Genomic DNA, 17476 nt, shown 5'->3' with positions numbered 1-17476 from the left:
TGCTGCTCAGCAGTAAGGAGACCAGGGTTTGCATCCTGGGCCCTCCCTGCATTGAGTTTGCATGTTCTCCCCTGTGTCTGTGTGTGTTTCCTCCCACAGCTACATGGATATGGTACACAGCATTAAATTTAGGGAATCCATTCCTGGACGGGTTTATCCATTCCTGGGAATTCGGGAATCCCGCATTTCATTCCCGGGAATCCCGGGCTCCCCGGGATGACACAGTGCACGGGCATCTCACATGTGAACGGTTTTAGAACGACCGACACTTATCCTCTTTAATAAAATCCCTTTGTGCGTCCAGGTGTCCGTGTCTTCTGGTGAAGTGCGCATGCGCGGGGCACGGTGCGATGCGCGATATTACTGTCAGAGAAAGTTAGAGGCGTTTTACGGAAATACAAACCAGTATTACTGCGAGAGGAAATTAAAGGTACACAATACAGTGACTCATATTACAACCACATACAAGCCAGTATTACTGTCAGAGGAGATTAAAGGCATATTACCGACGCGCACGCCTGTATTACCGCCAGAGAAAATTAAAGGTATATTACGGACATACAAGCCAGCGGACGTACAAGACAGTATTACTGTCACAGAAAATAAAGACACACAATACACGGCGGCAGCCCACGAAGAACGGTCAGCTCAGCAAGTAAACATCAACAAAAGAAAGGCTGAAAGAAAGAGAAAAATACGACCAACAAAAAGAATGAGGTCAAAGTCCCTTGCCATTTAATATAGACTGTTCCTACTAATGTTTATGCACTACTGTTCTAGCGCCCGTTATTGTAACGGGCTAAATGACTAGTTTTTAATAAAACTACTGCAATATGTTGACACAAATAAAAGACTAAACTTATCTACAAGCAGTTCATGCTGTCATAGAAGTACATGTATCTTTAGTTGTGGTAATAAGAGCATAGAAAGAACAACGTCCTCACAGGTGGCGCAGTGATAGTGCTGCTACTTTGCAGTAAGGAGACTGTGGAAGATTGTGGGTTCGCTTCCCAGTTCCTCCCTGTGTGGCTAGCACTTTGAGTACTGAGAAAAGCACTATATAAATGTAATTTATTATTATTATTATTAACGTGTTCAACGTGTGGTCATCCAGGCGTGCAGAAGTACGCCTGCCGCTGAGAAAGCATTCTCTTCCTCCATTGAAGTAGGTGGCACAATCATCAGATACTGATACACTTGTTCTAAACAACGCCCGCGCTTGCCGTTGCTCTGAAACACCGCCATATCAGCTTTTACTGATGCATCCAGTTTCTTGTCATCATTCTGTAATGGCAAGTTTCTTGGCACAGATAACGCTCATGCAACAGACTGATGCATTGCAATTTCAAGTTGCTGTTCAAAGCTGTTTTCTGATGAAGTGCAAGCTGCAGCAATGGCGCCACCTTAATTATTTTCAACTATAACTGTTATTTCTTGATCGACTTTTACACTTTTACACGCTATATATGCGAGCTTGGCCATTCCCGTTTTCGCAGGAATTACAGCAGTTTCATTCCCGGGAATGAAAAATGTCCGGGAATGGGAATGGATTCCCTAATTACATTCCTTTGGGTCCAACAGTATGCTTCCTCATTTAAGATCAATTTAGTCCTAAATCCATATGACAGTCTGTCAAAAAATGCATTTCATATAGCTGCTTGTGGCTAGCAACACACTTTTAGGAAATATATTTGATCAAGTGTGGACACTGGCTGGCACTGTTGCCCCTTTAAACCCAACAGACAGACACTCAGGACAGCAGGTAAAAGCACTAAGAAGATCTTTTAATACTTCTCTTCTGTATTATCGTAGTATTTCCCTCTACTTACCCTTTACCTGTTCTCTGAAGGGTAAATGTTCTCGTCAGGTTCGTTATCGGGTTGGTCTACTGTTGCACTTTAAAATGAACACACACACACATACCCTAACCACAACAGTGCCCCATGAATGACACACACACGCTGATTAACCCTTAGAACTTTAAATCACACATCAGCCATTATTATCGGCACGAACAACATACGATGTTTTAGTGATATCTCAGACCTAAATACTACTTTTGGTCTACAAGAATACATTTAAACATACAAAGACTCAGCACTCTTGACTATAGGCCATTTATCAGCCAAGAATACCTTCTTTTTATTGTACTGTCCCTTCTTTCGAGTGGCGCCCTCACTCTCAGCCTTATAAACCTCGCAGCACAGAAATAATGGCAAAAATCTGGCTACACCAGGTGCTCAAAGAAAACGTATTAATTCAATCACTCTAGACATTAAGACAAAGCATAGAAAGTTAAAAGCAGCATGGTATTTATTACAAGAATAATAATACCACTGGAACGAAGAATAGAAAATACAGTAAGTACTGATAGGAAAGTCTGAATATATATAGTTGAAAAAGTTGAAATGACAAGGATGAATGTCCCAGGGAGGCGTTTGATTTAGCAATGGATGTTCATGATGCCTTTCTGACGACCAATGTCATCTTCGTCTGTTCCTCTTCTTCTCCTCCTTCTCTTTGCTTCTTCTCCTTCCTCCTCCTCTTCTCTCCTCTTCCAAAACCAAGGCATATTTATTATAAAGTTCCATGCCATGGTTTCACAACACATGCACCTGATTGGCTGGCTGTCAATGTGATTGATGAATTTTGCTCAAACTCTTTCCCAGATAATAAAGTTCTTTGATATTGCCTCAGTTTCCCTTTTCCCAGGCTGTAAATGACATTCTTATCCCAAATGTCCATCCATAAAGTAATTAATAGCCTGGGGTGTCAGCACAGCATCCTTTCCCAGGTTATAAAGTAATTGAACCACCAGAAATGTCTTCCTTTCACTGTTGGAAACAGCTGTTTTAAAAGTGAGGTGTGACAAAACCTGCTTTGATCTGTCTTAGTTCATCTGTTGTCTTGTCTCGAACAAAATATAACGGAAACCAAAATGTACAGATTTTATACACCATAAAACTCTTCTTAAACAGTGCCCTCCAAGCACCACAGCCACAATAACACAGGCAAGTAAATCACAATAATAATCACAATTTTTTCTCTTTTACTCTTTATCTCCTCTACACCTCCCAGCAAGCTTTGTCCACCTCCACCCGACTCTGGCTCGCTTGCTGGGTCTTCAGCAGTCCTTTATATAGCCCTTGACCCGGAAGTGCTTCTGTTCTTCCTCCCTCATGACTTGCCAGCACTTTCCGGGTCAGGTGGAGAATTCCAGGTCTTTAATCAGCCCGGAAGTACTAGGAAGTCACGAGGACAGAAGCCCAGGCTATAAGGAAAGCATGACTCCCCAGGTCCTTTTCAAAGCACCTCCTGGCAGCACCCAACAGGGCTGAGAAACTGAATGCCAAGTCCCAGGATGCCCTGTGGAAATTCAGGGCACCACTACACTCCAGGGAAGCTGCCATCTAGAGTTTTTGGGAGGTGCGGATTAACAAGACACTGAAAACAAAAGTTCACCTTCTTTTTATTAGTAAATCAGTACTCAAATCCCAATTAAATGAAGAATAATTTTGTAAATAATATAATCTATTTATGCAAAAATAATGCCAAAGTTTTGATTTCTTTTTTACCCATATCCTCCTGTAAAAGCTTGGATTTTTTCAGAGTTGCAATGTTGAAAATGCTGAGTCTTTGGAAAAAGCGAAATCTGCAGTTCTATTGTTTCAACCCTCATTCACTGCTCTCTGCGTTCAGTTTGCAATGAATAACCGAAATGTAGCAATACCAGCTCAAACACTTCTTTTACAAACTGCTTCTAATTAATCTATGTACATATATCACATTTGGAGCTGAAGCTTATTGCAATTGCAAAGCAGGAACGATACCCGGTCGGGACAGCAGTCCATGTCATGGTGGACACCCAGACACTAAGGTCAAGTTAGAAGCATCAGTTCACGTTGCATCTGCATGTCTTTGAACTGTGGAAAGAAACCAGAGCAACTGGGAATACACACACAGGTACGGGACAACAGGCAAACTCGATGCAGGGACCACTCACTGTGAACCTCGGCCTCTATGTTGTGCTGACTGTACACCATTGTACATTCCCATTTACCCTTCACCCTATAGCCTATGCACTAAAATGCTTAAAATGATTTCAGTAATAAAAATTTATCAGGAAAGTATACCAAATTATTTTACTTAATATCCTAATTTTAAGTTATTCACTTTACCATTATATACATATATATAACACTATATGCAAAATATAGCCAAATACTTTCATCCCAAATCAGTTAACTGAGCAAACTTCCTATGCATACCTAACACAGGAACACAAGAACGCACACACAAATTCCACAAACTGCTACACAACTTTTGCTTAGAGAATATTTGTCTCCTGTGTACTTTATGCTTTATTAAAAGAAATTCTTTTCACAGAGCTTGGCCAGAGCTCTCTATAAGAAGACACCTTATATTAATAAAAAAAAAAAAATTATATAAAAACAACCCTGGAAATGTTTCCATTTCACCAAATAGTACACATTTTCAAAACCAATTGTAATATTTGTTCTAAATTAATTCTGAGCTCTGTTCATTTGACTGTATATCACTTTGTGAACACCATATACTCCTAAGTCTTCAAGTGAATTAAATAGACTAAACAGTCGTCTCTGTATCACACAACAGTCCATTCACATAACTAAAGGCAGTCCGAGGAGCCTTTGTGTGCGCGCACACACACACACACACACACACACACACACGCACTTTGGATGGGGAGTAAGAGATGGAGAAAGCAATCAGACAGCAAGTGAGAAAAGAGCAACAACATTTATTTATATGGCACATTTTCATACAAATAATGCAGCTCAAAGTGCTTTACATGATGAAGAAAGAGAAAAAAAACAAAATAAATAAAAATTAGAATAAGGGAACACTAATTAACATAAAACATAAATGGCCAGGGAGGACAGAAAAAACAAAAAAATACTCCAGACGGCTGGAGAAAAAAATAAAATCTGCAGGGGTTCCAGGCCACGAGACCACCCAGCTCCCTCAAGGCATTCTACCTAACAGTTGGCTATGCTTTTGTACTGGCTTTGCAAGTATAACTACAGTTAGACCTTCCCTTTAATACTTTTCTGATCTGCATAAATTCTTACTTACTTTATACCGATTTCTTTGTAATCAATTTAATTTTACTATTTCCCTTCTTTCACAAGAGCCATCCTCCAGTTTACGCCCAGTCTGGAATAGTCTGGAAGGAGGGTGAAAGCCTTGGAAATATCATCCTTGCCTTCTCCTTCCACAGCCTCTTGTTCCCTCTTACCACTTCAGAGTCTGGTGCCATAGGGATAAGCCCCCCAGGAGACAAAGTAGCCATGGACTTTAACCGTTTCAGAGACATGAACTCAGTTTGAGTGGACTTGAACCCCTCTTCCTTATTCTTAGAGGAATTGAAGGCCTCCTCCGTATTCTTAAAGGACGTGAAGCCCTCTTCCTTAGTTTGGGAGGACTTGAACCCCTCATTCTTGTTCAGAAGAGACTTGAACTGGAATCTGAGCAGGCACTCTCGCTCCCTTATTATTGAGCCGGCTCTTTGTCTTCACTTACTCCAGTAACTTACCATAGGGAGGGGTCTGTGGCAGCCTATTGTCCTCTAAATCCATGGGATTTGTATCAACAAAAGGGAGTTTTCCCTGAACACTTTACTTTTCTACCTGAAACAACACCTCCGACTTATTACATTTTTCCATTCTGCAACATTATTTATGCAGCAACTCTTTTTCTAACCTGCACTTTATTCCGCTTCTGACTCTTTACCGTCTGCCCTACATTGCTTTATCTTTCTCATTTTCCAGCTTTTCTATCACAGCCCCCAGGAATTCCAGGTGATCTGGATCAAAGGCTCTCACATAGGGCTTGTCAAGTCGTTTAGCGTTCAGATCCAGGCCTCCCCCGGTCTCCACATAAAACTGACAGCAAAGACTGCCTTACCTCATCCTGCACTGTGGGTGAGTGGGAGTGTCAGGATGTGCACACAGCGCCAGCTGTCAAAGTTAAATCACAAAGCCAGTCCAAGATGAGAAGAATACCTCTACTGACATGTACATTGAGCCCCTCAGTACATGGAAAGATATTACTGATTAGCTTCTGGCTCCTGGTAACACTTCTTAAATACACTTGTCAAGTACAGAAGTGCATGATTAGTTTCCCATGTCATGTCCTTGCTACGAGGTGTGATCAAAAAGTACGGTGAATGTTGATGCAGAGCACCATCCAAGAGCAACGCAGAACAATTCAGTGCAGGTTCTGACAGGTCCATCCTAGAGCTGAGTTTGTGACAAGTTTCAGCTTGTGTGATACTGTCACTCGTTTGTGAGCCACTGTTGAGTTCAAGTTTGTCGTTAATAATGGATATCGAGCAACGCATTAACATGAAATTGCAAAAAGCTCAGGAAACCCATCAGATATTAAAATTGGTTTATGGTGACACTGCACTGACAGTTAAGACTGTTTACAAGTGGTTTGATCGATTTTCGTAATGGATCTGACTCGGTTGAAGACGAGAAACGATCAGAAAGTCCTTCAACATCAATAACCGAGGAAAATGTTGAAACGGTTTCATTCTTCATCATGACAGCGCTTCTTGTCACACGTCCCTTCTAGTACGACAATTTCTGTCGAATAAAAACATTACGCTGTGTTCGCCGGATCAGGCACCGTGCGACTTCTGGCTGTTCCCTAAATTGAAAATGACCATGAAAGGCAAACGATTTCAATCCATTGAGGACATCCAGGCAGCCACGACTGCCCAACTAAAGACACTCTTGAAAGAAAACTTCCAGAACTGCTCCGCAACGTGGCAGGAGCATTGGGATAAGTGCATTCAAAGTGGAGGAGAGTATTTTGAGGGTGACTAGTAGTTGTAAATCTTTTACTACAATAGAAGTTTCTTTTTTAAAACATTCACCGTATTTTTTGATCACACTTCATAGTTATTGATAAACAACACCCCAGGAGTCAGGATTCTGCAACCCTAGATTGTACTGGTTTTCTTATCCATACTTGTCCTTGTACCAAAGTAGCAGCAGGGACTGGGTCACTGATTAAGCTGCTTTAATTAAAATGCTTTCTAAGAGCGCTAAAGGAAAAGGCTAGCAGTTAACAAGGGCAGAAGTCATTCAATCTAATCAATTGTGACAAATAGAGGCACTGTCAACCCCTTGAACCCTCAGACCAGACGTCAGACACCAGATAAAAGTCCAAGAATTGAATTTATTATAATAATAATGTGCACAAAGCACCTACACTCCACAATACTCATAAACAATAACTATAATCAATAAACAATCAAAATCCTCCACTCCCAGACGCGTTGCCACCCTTCCACCAGCTCAGCTCGTCAGTCTGGGATTTCCCAGAGTCCTTTATAGTCCGTGACCTGGAAGTGTTTCTGTCCCTCAGTCCATGTGACTTTCTATCACCTCTGGGTCAGGTAAAAACTTCTTTTCTTCATCAGCCCAGAAGCACTTTATTTCTTTCAACCATGTGACTAGGATTTACTTCCGGGCTGTATGGAAAATAAACTTGTCTGTGTCTCCCTGCAGCGTCCCCTGGCGGCCCCGACGTTATCCAGCAGGGCTGTGTATTAAAACTCCATAGTTCATGATGCCCTGCTGGAATTCGGGGCATCTCCACGTTGCAAGGAGGACTCCATCTTGCGGCCTGGGAGTATTGGCCAGGATGAATGGCCGGCCATATCCCACACAATATATAATTGATTTGTGAAAATCATATTTATCAGTAGTGATCATTTCTCAAAGGTTCTAAGTCCAAAGTCAGTCTCCCTTGCCAATTGCTTCATCCGTCTCATCATGAATTTCACATCCTGAGTCCGTCCTAAAGACTCAGGTTGGGGTGTTTGTGGTGTTGTGGGTCCACAGCTCTCTTAGAAAAAGCCGTTTTAAATAAATAATCGGCGTGCTTACGGCTTAGCGAGCGAGGGGGCGTGGTAATTGTGGCTAGAGCGGGTCTCGGGATGATCTGCGGTGTGGACATTTCTCGCCTAAGTGCACAGGTGAGAGACTGCCCACATCCGTGATTGTTCCTAATGCTAATGTGCTGCAGCTGCTATGCCCTCTCGGCATATATAGACGCGCGAGTCGGCTAGAAGGAGAACAAAAAAAAATAGAATAAGAAAAAGATGAAAGAGAAAGAGACTGAGGTTGCTGTAGAAAACAGGACACAGGAAAGAGAGAGAGAGAATGCTCGCAGGCAGCTGTATTGGAAGCCTGGGTGCTAGGCCGACACCCGGGAGTTGTAATAATGGTCACTCCCGCTGAGTAAGCATGTAGCGGGAGTGACCAATGAAGAAGAGGGACTGGACTCGTAAGGCCTTGACGGCAGAGGGAGTCGGGAGGCTTGGTGGTGAAGTCCTTGGTGTGAGCATCCTGGTCATCAAGGACTCCAAGTCTCAGGCCTGGGATGAAAGCGCGACCGAAGCCAGGATCGGGAGGCCTCCAGACCTGTTTAGAAAGGAAAGACGGACAGCTGCAGAGACAGCGTCTCGCCTGCTGCAGGGCCCAAACGGGAGAAGCAGGTGAGACGCTAGTCTAAAAGAAGCACTTGGCTTTTCATGGTTTTCAAGGACTGCTTCCAGCAACGTTTTAACTTCGGTTTTAAAGGATTGTTCTATTGTTTTAAACCGGTCACTTTCGTTTTAATGGATTATTTATTTAATGACTTTTGAATGCACTGCACTCTTTATTTTGAACACCTGTGTTTTGATTGATTTTAAATAAAAGCACTTTGTACCATCTTCTTTGCTATGTTGCCTCACAGCTTAGCTCATCTTGGTTTTAACTATCGATGGTGTAGGGTTCAAGGGCTCCCGAACAGCGGATGGGAGCATGGAGTCGAACCTGCATCGTCACAGGGTTGCTTAGGTAAACCTCAAAGCACTGCTGTTCTCATCAGTAAAGTAAAGCATGCCTCCTGAAACACTATCAAATATTACACTTGCTTTGTCTAGAATACATATTAAAGACATACAAGATATTTAACAACTTATGTGCTCCACCACAGCTTGTGATGACCAATTTTGTCGCTTTGGATAAAATTATCTGGTAAGCAAATACATGTAAATATAGAAGATCCTATTAGGTCATTCAAATAGTTCTTTGAGAAGTACATCATTATACTTACAGTATATGTATTTCTTTTTTTACTTGTAAATTAGAGATTTTGTTCATTGTAGTATACCTCTGTTTTTCAAACTACCCTGTTTACCTGTCATAGGCAAACTGTTTGTTAACCAATCTACATACTGTATGAATCAGTAACTTTAAAATCATATCAGTAACTACAGTGTACCTCACATTTCGACTCCCTGAAACAACATTGAGAGCAAGGTATTATACTCACAGGTGAATGTGTGAAATACTGTTCTCCAGGTCAATTTGTGCTAAACATAGATTTAAACATTCAAATTGTACACTGTATGAACATCTTACACACAGACCTTCCTAAAATCTTACCATAAATATAATTGTCTGTATAAGAGGTTCCACAATGTGCACGCCTCCCTTGGTTGCATGTCTGAGTGTTGTTCTGATGTCAAACTCCACTGGACTGGGCCTGCGTTTTACTATGCTGTTAAGGGCTTTGGAATTTCTGTAGACCAACTTCCTTTGATTATCTTCTTCATAGGCAAAGTGAACAGAATGCCCATCCTCAATAGTCATTCTAATGTGATTGTCTTAATTTTGCTCAGATGTAAGAACCCATCCAGTCTGCAAAATATGTCAGTCTTTCTTGGATGAAGTTCCTTTATTTAAAAAAAACATCATCTCCTTCTTTAAATACTGCTTTCTCGTCAATCTAGCTTTTACCCAGGTCACCTCCTAATTCCTAACTGAAACGGCCAAAGGTGTTGAGGAAAAGTTACACTCCACTGCAGGGTTACTTCAGGAGCAATTCCAGAACATCTTATTATAAGTTAGGAAAGCTGTGAAAAGTCCTTCAGCTCCTTCAGGCAGCCTCAGAACTTTCTATGCCCCTCAGCCACAATACAAATTATCTCTAACACTGCCTTTTCCTTTTAACAAGGCACAGAGCGCCACCTGTGCCACTCGTGAGGAGAACTGTCCTAGTCTTTGGCCTGTCCCCTTGACCTTTCTGTCACTTTAGTGCCTATGAAGGTTTTAGGCCATGGCACTCTTTTATGCCTATTATGCCTAATAGTAGCTTACCTGTACTGGCACATGGAGGAGTTCTCCTGTTGTCTATGTGTGCGTTCTTACGTTGTGTCATTCAACCCTGGTACCTCCTTGCCAGCGTGACAGTAAATCTCATTAGCTGCAAAAGCACCCTTTCTTTTTAAGAACACAACATGCTAAACTAACGAGACTTAGGTCAGGATTTGAATTAAAATGCTGATTGGAGTCCCTTATGCTAGCATAAAACACAAGAAGATTGTTCTGAAGTTTGTAGGAACTTTAGCTAAAGTCTTTGCCTCCTATAAAAATATTAAAAGTCCTGCATCATGTGATTATCATGTACACTCCAGAGAATAGGCCTTATTATGTCCTTTTAAGTAAACCTGGCAAACATATTGTAAGTTTAAAGTTTTAGGATTTCCTCAAATTGATAGTAGCTGATAGCCAGCAAAGAGATTTAAGAACAGAAGCTGGAGGACTAAGTACTGAGGCTGTATGATTGTATTTCCAAATTCTATGCAATCAAAAACAAATAAATTTTTCATATAAACATTATGTTGGTACCAGACATTTAATAAAAAGGGGTTGTTAGACGAGATGAACCCATGCAGATATTGCATGTAGGCGAGTGAGTGGGTGGATGACAGTGTGAGAGGGTGAGATAATCAAACACTTAGAGAGCAGAACTTACGAGAAGTGCTCTTCAGCGTAGACCCTTTGGCCCATTTTTATGGCCAAATATATATATGGGGAAATTACAGTTAGAGTCATACTTTTGTCCAGCTGTAACACTGTCATTTGCTTATTCAACTTTCTTCCTGCTTTAGGCCAACAATCGAATGTTACGGGAAAAGATTCTGCAAGTCAACCCCCTGGTAGAAGCGTTTGGTAATGCCTGCACAGCCATAAATGACAATTCAAGCCGCTTTGGAAAGTACCTGGAGATGAAGTTCTCGCCAACAGGAGCAGTAATGGGGGCCAAGATTTCAGAGTACTTGTTGGAAAAATCCAGAGTTATAAAACAAGCACCGTAAGTGAAAGATATATATGTTGCATATGTATATATATGCTGATTTCTGGATCTTCATATAGTGCAGATACACTGGGTCATCTTTTGCTTAGTTCTTCCTCATTTCTACACAGCTGCTGTTTAGACCAAGAGCCTAACTGCTGGAAGTCTTATGTCCGTTTAATCTTTGTTCTGCTAGGTTGTCTTCTTTTCCTCACCTCTCTCCTTTTGACTGTCACTGGCGTCTTTTCAATAAAGAATCCGTAACAATCATTAGCTAACTTTATTGGGAGTTTAATGACATCTGCTTTTTCTCTTGTATTTGGACAGTCCATTCATTTTTTAGGTCAGTAGTGTTCACGCATGACAATTTCAGGGAAAGGGTGAATATCCTAGAAGACGTAAAATGTCTGTAACAAAACTGATGGTTGAACAGCAGTGACAACGTGGTGACTTTGTTCAGTTTTTTATATTTTGCTAAAAATTGCTTCTTTCACACTGTGCTTAACTGGAAAAGATGCCTTTGTAACATAAACAGAATTACAGATAAGAAACTGAAAACAAAGAATAGCTAAATACAAATTGGCAAGGATCCTAACATATGTATACATCTTCTATAATATCCTTAAAGAAAAGACTTTTCATTTTATTGCTGCTTTTTTTCTCTTCCATTTTGGTAGCTAGTGTAGAAACAACCTGGCAACAGAATTGCCTGAGTGAAGTGACAGATAGATAGATAGATAGATAGATATTAATTTGGTATGGTCGGCAGGATAGATAGATAGATAAGAAAGGCACTGTATGATAGATAGAAATATAGAAAGAAAGAACTTTATTTGTCCCCATGGGGGAATTAGTCTTTATACAGAGTCTTTATACAGAGAATTAATAAATACATAAATAGGTAGATACTGTAAGTAAGTAAGTAAACTTCTGACTTGGCAGTCGCAGTCCCAGTCCCAGTGAGGCATCAAGCAGGTGTATTACTGTTGGTATAAAGGATCCCCCTGGTGTTTCTTGATACTTCTGCTGAATTATTTGTCGGCTGAAAGTCCAGAGTGAGTCCAGTGTCCATGTGTCAGACAGAGGACGTGCAGAACTGTTCATAATGGCATTTAATTTTGTTTTAATTCTTTCCTCCTCTTCTACTTTCAGGGGGTCCAGAGTGCGTCCAATAACTGTGCCTGCCCCTTTTAATTAGCTTATTAATTTGTTGGGCCTCTCTTGAAGTGATGCTACCAGCCCAGCACACTACAGTGTAGAAAATCGCACTGACCATCACAGAGTTGTAGAACATGGAAAGGATGTCATTTCCCACATCAAAGTAACACAGTTTTCCTGTTTCCTGAGTCTGCTCTGCCCTTTCTTCTATAGTGCCTCTGTGTTTCGAGACCAGTCCTACCTGTCTTTAATGTGAACCCCCAAGTAATTGTAGGAGTGAACCACCTCTACATCTCCTCTTTGAATTTTGACCAGACATAGAGGCTCTTTTTTTTTGTGGCAAAAGTCAATAACCAATTCCTTGGTTTCGCTGATGTTAAGATGCAGGCAATTCTCTTGGCACCAAAAAAAAAAGATAAAGTTCTCCACCTGCCTCCTCTCCTCTGTCCCATGCCCTTTATCAATATACACCATAAGTGCAGAATCATCTGAGAATTTCAACAAGTGACATGACTTGATGCTATGGCATACCAATGGATTGCACATTGCTGGAGGGCCCACTCGGGGCCGTATAGATTTAAAAAAAATTGAATAACTTAAATCACTGGCACAGCTCATTTCGTTATAATTCACAGTTTCAGTGACATATTTGCACCATCACCAGGCAAAGTCCAATGCAATTCATGATGACATTACGTATTCAGCAGGCCTACAGTTTACACAAATTTAGACTTTGGGAGGTTGGAGGCTCGGAGCCTAATCGGAGGGACAACACGTCCTACGCCACCTTACAGAGAAGTGCACATTCCCAAATTTGGCCACCTTTGGCATGCCATAGCGGACGTGAACAGAACAAGTTTTGAAAGACGTCACATGAATAGTGTAAATATGCATTATTCTCGTAAATAATTGTTACTTTTGTACTTTGATTTGATGTCAACAGTTTTTGAAATTCAAACTCGTAAACAGTAAATCATAGCAATTCTGTTGTTAAGTTGTGGTCCCCGTTAGTTGGCAAACACTGAATATTAGAACAATTTGACGCTTTTTATACTCTCACCATACGACACCATGTCGGCCAGTAGCAGCGGATCCAGCAAACATTATAAGAGTGGTTCTGCTAAATGTAGGACACGTCTGCAACAGGAATTGAAAAACGCTAAGCCTACCAAGATTTCTACCCTTCTCAAAACTGAGCAGGAGCCAGTGGTGGTAACTGAGAATGGTGATGCTCGTGAATCATCGCAATGGCCACAAGCAGGTTATGCAGACAGTGCAGTGAGTGAAATGGTTGCAACTACCGAGTCTGGAAGTAGTGATACGGCTTCAGATCAGGTGCTATCTGCTAAAACCGTTAAAAATGGAGACACTACTAAAGACAAATAAGCAATATATATGACCTACCGACAAGGAAAATTTCTTGGAACCATTGACACCTCACTTTATGATGTCCATTTTCCAAGAACTTGTGTAAAACAGGTCGATTGTGTAGTAGTATCCTGTCAGCCAGTTTAATTTGTTGCAAATTGAAATGGCTTCATTTTATAGCACAGAACAGTTTCTACTTTCTGGCTTATGTTACATTTTAATCATCTTCCTTCACAAAGTTGTCTTAGAAAAGCAAGCGGGTCCACATCTTACATATATTTATGGACTAGTAATACTAACCACACCACCCACATCCCATTTGCTCAATTTATTTTATTTTTTCTAACTTACAGCAGCTGTAATAAAGCGATTAAAAAAGTTATTACAAATTTCATTTAGACAGCCGGTTTGTTTGTCACTAGTGTGTGATCTGATAGTGACGCGAATGCCACTGCCGAGCCGGCTCCCAAGGATCTAGTTGTGAATAAATTACTACTTACTTCTCTTTCCATCTTTCTGGTATATATTGATCTTAGTTTCCTTTGTCCAAAGAAAATTATTGCAGAACTGGACAGGCTTTTCAGAAATGATTTTGGCAAAGTCTAATCTGCCCTTAGTATGCTTGAGTTTTACTATTAGTTTGCAACTTGTGGTAAACTCTGTCTTTACTTTCATGAAGTCTTCTCTTGATTGTAGAATATGGCAATGACAGGTCAACCTCCCAGAGAGTCTTCTTGATTTGGCTAAATTTTGTGAAGGAGTTCTTCTTCACCAAGGACAGAATTCTGCAATCACCCATCACAGTTGTTTTCCATGACTGTCCAGACCTTCTGGTATTGCTGAGTTCACCAGTGTGTTCCTTATTTTTAAGATTGTTTCAAATGGTTGTTTTGACCACTCCTGGTGTTTCTGCTATCTCCCTGATGGGTTTGTTTAGTTTTCTCAGCCTAATGATGGTCGGTTTTTCTTTGCATGGACAGCTCTTTGAGGCTCATATAGAGAGTTCACAGTGACAGCTTCCAAATGTAAATTTCACACTTGGCATCAACTGCATACCTTCTACCTGCTTAATAGTTAATGAAATAATGAGGGTCCTGCTCCCATCTGGCTATGGAACAGCTTATCAGTCAATTGTCCAAATACTTTTGAGCCCCTGGAAATGGGTGGGGGGGCAATGCTGAAAAATGTTTTTGGTAAACCCCTTAAATTATAACTGAAAGTCTACACTTCTAATCCTTCTAGTCTACAATTTCTAATCCTTTGTGGTAGCGCATAGAGTCCAAACTATGAAAATCACGCCACAGTCCTAATACATTCAGACCAGTCTGTATAATTCCAGAAAAAATGATTACTATATTCCATAGTAACTCCAACCATGCCAGCAGTGTGTGGGGACCTGCCTATGTGTCTGATGTCATTTTCATTACGCTGACTTGTCAAGTACAGTATAAACCAGCCTTAAGCCTCTAGTACTCTTGCTGTCTGCAATCTTGGCCAAGTTATCACAGTGTTATTATGAAAATGACCCTAATATCTTCTTCATAATGGACCCAAAGCGCCATAGTATATCAAGTGATGCTGGCAGTTCTTCAAAGCCTAAGAGGAGCCGTGAAGTGCTTCCCATCATCGAAAACAACAAAGAATGGAGAAGCTGCTGAGTGCCCACAATCAGCTAAGATATTTTTTTAAGAAAAAAATGATAAAAGTGCAATATAAAAATATGTCTAAACTCTGCGTGTGTACAAGATATTTTTCATCACTCCATCATCCCTTGAGGGTTAAGCTGAAACGTCAGAATCCTGTTCATTTGAGACAGGGAGTGCAGAAGTATAGTAATGTACAGTGTATTGTATTATTATTTAATGTTATGAATTTCTTATTGGGCATAATTTACCAATTAAACTTTATCATAGGTATGTATGTAAATGAATGAAGACTGCTAGATAGATAGATACTTTATTAATCCCAAGGGGAAATTCACATACTCTAGCAGCATCATACTGATACACAAAAACAATATTAATGAGTAATAAAAATGTAGGTAATACATATATGAATTCACTACTATCTGTGGTTTCAGGCATCCACTGTAGGTCTTGGAAGATATCAATGACGGATACAGTTCTACTGTATTAATAACTGGCAAATAATATGTGTAATTGAATTTATGTTTATTTAGATGGAGAATCAAAGAGAGAGTTTTTGGTTAAAATAATTGAGTGCAAATGAAAATTGTAGTGTAAACTGATGTGCAGTGCTTGATCCGCAATCTCAGGTTAGTACCGTATGTCTTGTTACCTTTGCCGTCTTTTGTTCCACTGGCACACTGCACACAATACACAAAGATCTTTTGATTAATATTTCTAAAGCATAAGATTTTTTATTTCATTTTCATGAGCCTACCCAGATGGCCTTTATGGGTCACAGTTATGAAAATGTTTCAGTCAATTTAAATATGGCAATTATACATTTAATTAAAATTTTTCAATGTGATTTATTCAAATGCAATTTTTCAATATTTAAAAAAAAATCTTAATGTTCTCTGACAACTGAATTTTTATTTTATAGGGCAGAAAAGAATTTTCACATCTTCTATTACATCTATGCTGGCCTTTATCATCAGAATCAGCTGCCTGAGTTTAGACTCCCAGAGAAGATTCCTCCAAGGTAAAATCACGTTTCCCTCACAAATGCTGCCAGAAGAAAGGCAAGCAAAGTTGAAATTTACTTTTACAGCATAAATGAAAGTGGGTATAATTTAAAGTGAAGGGAAAATTAAATTTGGAAGCAAAGTTTGCATTTTAATGGGAAACTGTGACATGAATTTCTATTAATGTAGAACAGTGAATCAGTTGGAAATATATTTTTTTTCTTGCATAAAGGTCGCAGATGTTAGGAGAATTGAACCGTATACTTTATCAGTCACTTTAATGTGACATTTTCAATGAAACATATCTCATTACTTTCTGTCGCAAAATAATGACTCACGTCAGCTTTGCGTTATGTGTTCAACCTTTGCACTATTTATTTCCAGAAGATAACATGAGCCTTTCACATGGGTGTCATATCTTTTTCATACTTATGGGAAGAACCCATCAAAGTCATTTACATGTAGAACAAGCGCAGGTCTCCATTTGTCAGCTGGGCAATAAAGGTGGCATCTTATAATAGTGACTGTGGTTTGGCTTTCCTTTCCCTTTCAGAAAACTCTGAAGAGAAGAATGTTCAACTGATCATACATAATGACCAGAAAAAATCTTTTTATATTATATTTTAATGTGGAGTTACTTCCACAGTTCCTACAGTGGTTGCTGAAAGTAGAAAATGTGCATTTTAGTAATGTCCATTAGAGAAAAAAAAAGGCTCCATATTGAAGCAGTTGGGACCTTTATAAATAACATCACAAAACATGAAATCCTCAAACACACTTAATCCATTTCAGGGTTAAGATTGGTGGTGTGCAGGTGTTTCCTGGGCTGGATTAACCATTAAGCAAAATAAGCACATGCTTAGGGCATTTGCATCGACGAATTTGCCATGGGCCATTTGGTGCAAAACTGCAAATGGTACAGCTGTACCGGGTTCCACAAAATGGGGCTCCCATATTAAATTAAAAAAATACATACATATATATGCAATAGTAAAAAATAATAACAGAGGTGGGCAGCATGGTGGCGCTGCTGCCTCGCAGTAAGGAGACTTGGGTTCGCTTCCCAGGTCCTCCCTGCGTGGAGTTTGCATGTTCTACCCGTATCTGCGTGGCTTTCCT

General features: G+C 40.2%; 1 protein-coding gene across 1 annotated transcript in view; it reads left to right on the top strand.

The window, feature by feature from the left end:
- The window catches only part of myo3b (myosin IIIB), a 619900-nt gene that overhangs the window by 224397 nt on the left and 378027 nt on the right, over nt 1–17476 (top strand). The window contains 2 exon segments of the mRNA XM_051930711.1: nt 10997–11199; nt 16276–16374. Coding sequence (XP_051786671.1) covers nt 10997–11199; nt 16276–16374 — 302 coding nt within the window.

This window comes from Erpetoichthys calabaricus, chromosome 8 (genome assembly GCF_900747795.2).
Source record: "Erpetoichthys calabaricus chromosome 8, fErpCal1.3, whole genome shotgun sequence".
Lineage (NCBI taxonomy): Eukaryota > Metazoa > Chordata > Cladistia > Polypteriformes > Polypteridae > Erpetoichthys > Erpetoichthys calabaricus.
This window is presented reverse-complemented; position numbering and strand designations above follow the sequence as displayed.